The sequence below is a fragment of the Bombus affinis genome, chromosome 7, assembly GCF_024516045.1.
Source record: "Bombus affinis isolate iyBomAffi1 chromosome 7, iyBomAffi1.2, whole genome shotgun sequence".
In the NCBI taxonomy this organism is placed as follows: domain Eukaryota; kingdom Metazoa; phylum Arthropoda; class Insecta; order Hymenoptera; family Apidae; genus Bombus; species Bombus affinis.
In genome coordinates, this window is record NC_066350.1 from 272,120 (window position 1) to 280,180 (window position 8,061).

General features: G+C 29.0%; 1 protein-coding gene across 2 annotated transcripts; it reads right to left on the reverse strand.

Annotated features, from left to right (window-relative positions):
• Nucleotides 1–2,238: 2,238 nt before the first annotated feature.
• LOC126918388 (protein SET) lies at nt 2,239–7,778 on the reverse strand. Of its 2 annotated transcripts, none has more exons than XM_050726253.1 (5): nt 7,404–7,778; nt 6,612–6,801; nt 5,859–6,064; nt 5,481–5,745; nt 2,239–5,371 (listed from the first exon to the last, which is right to left on the reverse strand). In XM_050726253.1, exons 1-5 carry the CDS (start codon nt 7,659–7,661, stop codon nt 5,346–5,348), a joined length of 945 nt encoding a protein of 314 aa, XP_050582210.1. In that variant the 5' UTR covers nt 7,662–7,778; the 3' UTR covers nt 2,239–5,345. The 2 variants fall into 2 exon arrangements, with proteins under 2 accessions (XP_050582210.1, XP_050582211.1); XM_050726254.1 differs by having other exon boundaries at nt 5,859–6,055; nt 7,404–7,775.
• Between the last annotated feature and the right edge of the window lie 283 nt (nt 7,779–8,061).

Sequence of the window (8,061 nt, forward strand, 5' to 3'; positions counted from 1 at the left end):
TAAACACTTAAACAATATACAGTTATAAAAACTTTGTTGCTTGTATATTTTACTGTTCGGATGCCTGTTAAGCATCATTAAGTAATTCGAATCCAAGACAATTCATATATGTAACGCGTTGTGTGGCGCGTTATCATTATATCATCACATAACTTTCAATTAACTTAAATATATTGGGTAAAAGTACAAGAAAACTATTCGTGACGATTAAGTACAAGTATAGAACGTAACACGCGCAGTGTATACGTAAAAGTTTTCTAAACTTACTCTATTACATTTACGTAATTAAATTTTCAAATACGTATTATATGTATTGAAGGAAACTATTATTGTAAGAATATGTTTTATTGGAACTGATTTTCCCATTAATTCATATATAGAGAGACCAGAAAATAAAAATGCACATAAAATTCATTTTCTCATAGAGCAAACGTAAATAATAAAAACATGATAAGTATATAACAATGTAGTAATATAAATAATAACAATGATAAAAGCATAACTTTGTGGTTGATGCAACGTAAAATAATTACATAAAAAAAGAGAAAGACAATAAAAAAAAGAAATTATTGCGTTTTTCTGTATACGAATGTCGGTTAATCTCGGTAGCAGACGGAAGTAAAAACGTGCAACAGGAACAAGAATAACAGTCAGTAGGCCGAGAACAGTCATCGAGCTAGCGAGGTTGCGATGACCATGACACGCGCAACTCCATAGCAATCGTCTAACAGTCTAATACCCAGATTACACTGTCTTGTGTTGTAAAAAAATCAAATATTTCGCCATCTATATCCGTCGTCTGCATACTTACGCATCGTCGTCGAACCTGAAGTGCCTTTTTTACGTCCTTTTCAATGGCACCATCTGGATAATCTACTTATATATGTATATATATGGTATACATATACCTTGAAAGGGAATCAAGAGAAGTTGAAATAAACATAACGATGATATAATATGAGGAAGGTAAAGAATTTCTTTCGATCATTCGTAAACAACATTTTTTCTCATTCCATATAATAATAATTTTTAGTATAGTAATATTTGATTAACCTTTGATTTTTCGTATACCCGATTTTGTATATTCTTTACAATGACGATATTTTTCCGGAAAAAGCGATCACTGGTAACTTTGAAAAGTGAAAATATAATATTTAGAAATGACTTGCCTTTAGTTACATACGTTTCCTCAAAACCAATACTCGCCATTGCCTATTTTTAATTAAATTAATATAATTCTATAATAATATTATAATAATATAACAATATGCATAATTATACTTTAATTAAAACTATACGATTATTATTTTAAGATATTAGTTCAAAATTCCGATACATGAGTTTCAATCATCTGAAACTTGAAACAAATAATTATATATTAATAAATTATAATTAATAAATTGGTAATTCAAAGAGTAAAATGCTGCTTCATACATATATATAGAGACAAAAAGGTTATGTATATGTAGAATACTATACAAAGCAAAATATGACAGAAATTATAAGGTAAGGTTTAATATCGTAATAAATTATAACTTACTGTAAAGTAATTTCCGCAAATATTATTTTTTACAATGTAAAAGACAAAAAAATAAGATGAAACATGTTACCCTTATAGAAAATACATGCCATTTTTACAAATTATTCTTTAAACTCTTATAGACGTACAATAATAAATTATTAATTTAGAAAAATGGTTTATTCTAGCTTACCTAAATAATGGTAAACTTGATTGAAAATTAGGACATTTTCAGGCGATAAAAGAAACGTCGATTATCCAAACAAGAAATTCAATTATCAAAATACGATAACTCCACAGTATCCATTATATGTATGTATAGCATTTAAACACGACTTGAATTATAAAAACCGTCTTTTTCTACTGAATTTTGTAAATACGTGATATTTTCTATAGATGATACGAAGTTGACATTTTCTTTGTCAGTTTTCCTCGAAAAAATATAACAAGAACGAAAATGAATATGTGCGAAAGAAAAAAGATATTATTATAATAGAAAATTGACCATTTTCTAACAGAAGTGTTATTAAAATTAAGATATCAACGTAGAATTGGAATTAATAAGAATAGGTGTAAAATTAATAAATACACAAAATTTTCCAAACAGAAGAAAAAAGAAAAGAAAGAGTACTTTTGTTTTACTCGCTACAACAGATTTATTTTTTGTGATAAATACTTGTTATTTGTATGCAAATACCCATCTAATAAAAATGCATTCATTGATTGAGTCTCTTTATTTTACTGTATAAAATAATTGTTACGTATGTAAAACTATAAGTAATATTTATATTGAAACGCTACAAAACGGATAATTTTTAGCTTGGAAATTGCCTACTTTTCAAAAGTACCGTATTTTAAAAAACACTTTGTTCATTGCTTTATATTGAGTATTTAAAACATTAATTATCGAGGATAATTAATTTCCGAAATTAGTTCGGATAATCGTCGTTTAGTATCACACCCCTGATTCCCTTTATATCAACAAAACTCTATAACGATTAAAGCATTTTCTCAATGAATTTTTTACCTCTTATAAAATTCATACAGAATAGTATATATTTAAATGTAATGCTTATGTGTATCTATTACCTATTATATTTATATCTTTTCCATCTTATTCCTTTGTCATATCAATTTCTTTGCAAGTTTTTACAAGAGTGAGGTAAAACAGAGGTAAGCATGAAACGTAAGCTGTTACATTTTTTGCTTTAAATAATTATATAAATTTTGACAAAATTTCATAAGTTTCGTTTTATATCCTTAGAAAGGAAGAAAATCAGGGATGGTAATTTAAAATAAAAATAATATTTTTAGAAAATAGTTTCTCTAAAGAAACGAAAATTCATGCAACGAAAAATAAGCAGAAAAATAAATCGTGCAAAGACGGTACTTGAAAATTGATATAACAATATTGAATGTGTTTTGCTCGGATAATGTTGTAAAAGTAAAAATTTGGGATAAAATGTTGAATCATTTTTCGTATTAAAACGTCTTACATTTGCGTATTTCTAAGTAGTTTCAAATATAAAAAACTCATTCCTATCTCAAACTGACAACTTTATTTCGTTCATTTACTGTATGATTGCGTGACACGAGTACGTCGATTGATTCAGAAAATTCTTACACCCAGTTGTTGTACGTCCGTCTGATTCTGACTCAGTTATCTCGGACATAGGTGCCCTTTGTGCGGCCATATGCCAAATCTCTACGCAGGTCTAATACGTCACGTTAACGCGCATTAACATTGAATATTTCACTTCAGGACATTGGCTGATAATTATGACAGAATATGTCGTAGACAAGCGTACCTTATCGTTTTCTAGGAGGAATCAAATAATTGCTTACTTTGCTAACCTTTAAATATTTGGTAGAAAAATAGGAATCTTACTCTAAGAGATTTTCAATACTATAATAATTTCATGTTAATCGAAAGATTTTCCTTAATTCGAAACTGTTTTATCCAAGAGCTAATAAACAGATTTTATCCTAAAACATGTTTCTTGGATAACTTTAAGTAATTAAATCAGATGTAACTGCATGTTAACTATTTTGGGCGATGTAATTATTTGATTTTTCCTAGACTCCAAAGGAAACGCTTAATCAAACCTTTCAATAGAACCCTTATTTGCACCGAAATCTAAAATCGATCGCAATGTGTTCTTAGTTGGCACATCGCGGGAGATATAACAGAGTTATGATTACTCCTCATTCTAACTTCACCTTTGGCGCGTAACAATAATGTATAAAGGTGCTGTTAGAATTAAAAGTACGTGTCAAAATTACGCATGAAAAACGCTTGCGATATATTTTCTCTTCGCAAAAGTGGAAAATTTATAATGTAAAATCTGGAAGAAGAACGAGGTGACCTTCGTGAATGATTTTCATTTTGAGTGTGACAAGTATCAATTCTTGATCAAGTAGAACATTTGACAAATTATAATACAAATATTTGTATATTTGAATAAATAGAACAGTAATAAATATCCACCAAAATAATGGGTTTTACTATATCTACCGATTGTATTGCATTGGATTTATTTAAATCGTATTTCAACAGATTTATATACTTAACATAATAGAATTGATTTTATTATATCATTCAACATCACTAAATTGTAGTATGATACACTTTTCAAAAAGTGACAAAAGAATGCGCTAAAATAATGTAATAGTTACATTTTATTTGCATTCAAAATGGATAGAGATTTAATTGAGTTTGAAATAATAAACCAATTTGATCGATAGTAAACTTAATACATATACATACATATATGAATGTGCGCGCACGCGCGCACGCGTATGTGTGTGTGTGTGTGTGTAAAACATTAATGTATTATCATCAATATGAAAATCACAAAATGTTACATAATGAAAAATAACTGCATAAAAACGTTCGACACTCTCAAATAGTATAAATTTATAATGTTACACCGCGGATATAACAGAATTATAATAAAGTTGTAAAAAAAGCATGAATTCTTTACATTCTATACAGCTTTGTACACATTACTATGTTTTGCGATATGTTTCTAATTGACATTCAAAATAAATTCAATTACTGAGAATATATTAAATTTACCTTCACTTTCTTTACATTTCTAAATTAATAAACAAACTGTAACTGTAAATTACGATTATAATTCATAAATGTATTCTAATAATAAATTACAATTCTTAATAAATGTATCACACACATTTTACTATTTTAAAAAATTAAATCTTTTCACGATAAAAATCGAATACTGTATATTTGAACATATATCTATCATACTGTCACTCTCAAAAATATTTAAAACACCTCGTTCCGGAAGTAGTGCGATGAAATAGATTTTTGTGACAAAACAAGACGAAAAGAACACCTGTCCACTATCTCGTTTATATCTTATAATTTATTCTTTCCTTAATGTAATTGTATCACGATGAAGATGAGCAGGTGTTCTTCATCGTATACCTACTCTATAGAGAATGACTAGGCCATATGAATATAACTAAGGAATTCGTACTGTATTGCGGTACAGCTTTAGAACAAAGTGCAGTGTGAAACTTATCTAATTTATCTCAGACCATTTTTTCTTTGTTTCGGCACAATCAAACAAATATTGTACTTTTGTACATACAATTTCCTTCACGCCGATAAAGATCAGGTCTACTGAATTCTGTTTTCTACTTTATTTTCCCAAAATTGTCCCAAGGTGTATTCATATGGCTCAATATTTTCAGTCCTGCAAACTTTATTTATTTTCAATCAACCTGATGTGTATTTTCAGCGATCCTTCTTTTAGTGTCTATGAGTGTAACCAATATTGTGGAAAACCAACTTTATATTCTATTCTGGTTCTTCTCCCTCGCCATCTGTAACATAAACAGTAATTAGAAATATATTAGATACATTAGAAGCTTACGTATAATAAATCTACTATAATGTAATAGAAATATTAAAAAAGAAAAATATCGTCTATACCTTCACGATCCACTTCGTCATCTACCAATAAATCATCCTCTTCGTTTACTCCATCATCTTCATCATTCACAGCCTCTTCTTCCTCATCATCTTCATCTACATCATCTTCGACAACAACTATGCTATCATCTCCTTCCTCACCTTCACCTGCTTCATCACCTTCATCCGCACCACCATCTTCTTCTTCTTCCTCTTCTTCCGTATCGCAATCTTCACCATCACCTTCAATGCCATTTTCAACATCCATATCTGGTGCCAAATAATACTAAAACCAAATAATTTTGTATATGAAAACCAAATTTTCTATGTGATGAAGTCCAAATATTCAATAATAATAGATCTTTTCTTTCAATTATATAATTATATGAATAATTTTACCTGTAATGGATTAGGCCACATATCATCTTTAATTAACTCTGCTATTTCATCTGAACTTGGATCTCCATGATCCGTAAACCAATCAAAAAATGACCTGTGTTTTAATGGCCTTTTACGACCTTTTAATGGGGCTTTGGTTTTTGCTCTTTTTGTTAAATCTGCACCTTCTTTCCAACGTATAGATGTACTTTGAGATGCTGGATCTCCTGCAAAAATGCAGGAGATACATCAAAACTATGATTATTCAACAAGGAGTTTAACATCCACTTACAACTTCTTCAAATTGTTTGTGTTACAATTATAAATAAGACAATATAATAAAATTATTTTTTTAATTCTTTCTATCATGTTAGATATAAACCTTATTAAAAAGGCTTATATGTATTTGAGAATGTTTACTACAAACTTTGTCATTCTGTACAAACAGAGCCTGTAATTTTACTTTATTTAATAACTTATTATTTATGTTACTTATTACTTATATTACCTACATTGTTTGAACATATAATTTAATATTGAAATTAATTAAATCTGTATAAATAATTTAATATTATTCTATAAATCAATAACTTTTGAAAATTATATTAAAAATTAAAATTTTATCGAATATATAGTAGGAAATCATAGTTTTAAATATAAAATAAATAACTAATCAAAATTGATACAATTGAAGTAATGTTAAGGGACATAATAAGTAATGTTAATGTTAAGAGTAATTTATAAAATAGAATTTAGATTTAGAAATGTGCTCACCAGAAGAACCTAGATGAAACTCCTTTGTAAGGACGTCATTTTCAAAATATGGGTTTTCATCAAAATGAAAATTAATTCTATAACCTGATTTAATATCTTCAAATTCTTCAACTTCTAATTTATTTAAAAATCGAAGTGCATCTTCCTCATCTTCTTCCAATATTTCTGCTATTTCCTTATTGTTTACAAACTACAGATCCACTAAGGAAATTTACATTAACCTGTCATATCATATCTTTATCATATTTAATCTTTATAATGTACAATATATTTACATACATATTATTATGTTAATATTATGGACGACATATTTCTCAATAGTAGAAGTATGAAATTTTATATTCTGGTACTTTAAAGTAATTTTGGATGTAAATCAAATAGAACTACATATAAACTAAAAAAAATAAAAAGAGATAGAAAAAAATAATTGTTCAATTGATCTAACATTGTAAACATAGAAGAAAAGATCATGAAAGAAGAAAATATTTACATTTGAGTACTATGTACTGCTAATTAGAATATACAACAAAAATATACTATAAAAGAAAAACTATACGCATATTTAAGGTAATGAACCGTATTACTAGAACAACGATCATGTAAAACATTTAAAAAAAAAATAAATATATATTGCATTCCGCGTGACCGCATGTAGTTATACATAGTTCTATAGGTACACAAGGAAGCAAGATGGCGACTAGCGCCGGTGGACGCCGGCATTGCCGAGAAACGTCAAAGATATATTAGTAACTATTATTAGCGAAACCGTAATGTCATCATATGAAAGGATACAGCAGTGACCCAAAAATTGGGTATCCTCTTAATAATGTCATTCCGTTTCTGGAAATAGGGCTTACGCAACTTATTATACTTCTTCTCGACTTCGAGGATTTCATCGCTGGCCTTCTCATTGAGGCCATCGATTTGATTCTGACACCCGTCAATCTCTTCGAGTGTCTTTTGTATTTCAATGTCGTAATCGCGTGATTCAACACCCTCGCCCGAACCTGGATCCTCTAATTCCTTGGCTTTCTTGTTCGGCGAAGCCATCGTTCGACCCGCGCTCTTGTCACCACACCACTACTCTCTGTTTATTTTCAGTACGCACTCACTCCGCGTTCGTCACGCTCGTGCTCGTGTCACGAATTCGCGGCGCGTAAGCAAGCTAAACTACAACCATAAGTTTGATACCTCATCTAGACGCGAAACTACGCTACTCGAAAAACGAAAGTCTTACTACGTTATCTGAAACCATTGTGAAACGTAGAAATTGTAATATTTCGTTCCGACGAAATATTTTTATCACACCGCATTTCGTATGTTATGTGTAACATATAAATTCTACTTTCCCTTACATAAGCGTGTATTTTGAAAAATATTCAAAGAATAAAATAATTTAACAATATGTATACGCTTTATAGCTTATATCAATTATATATACAAAAGTATG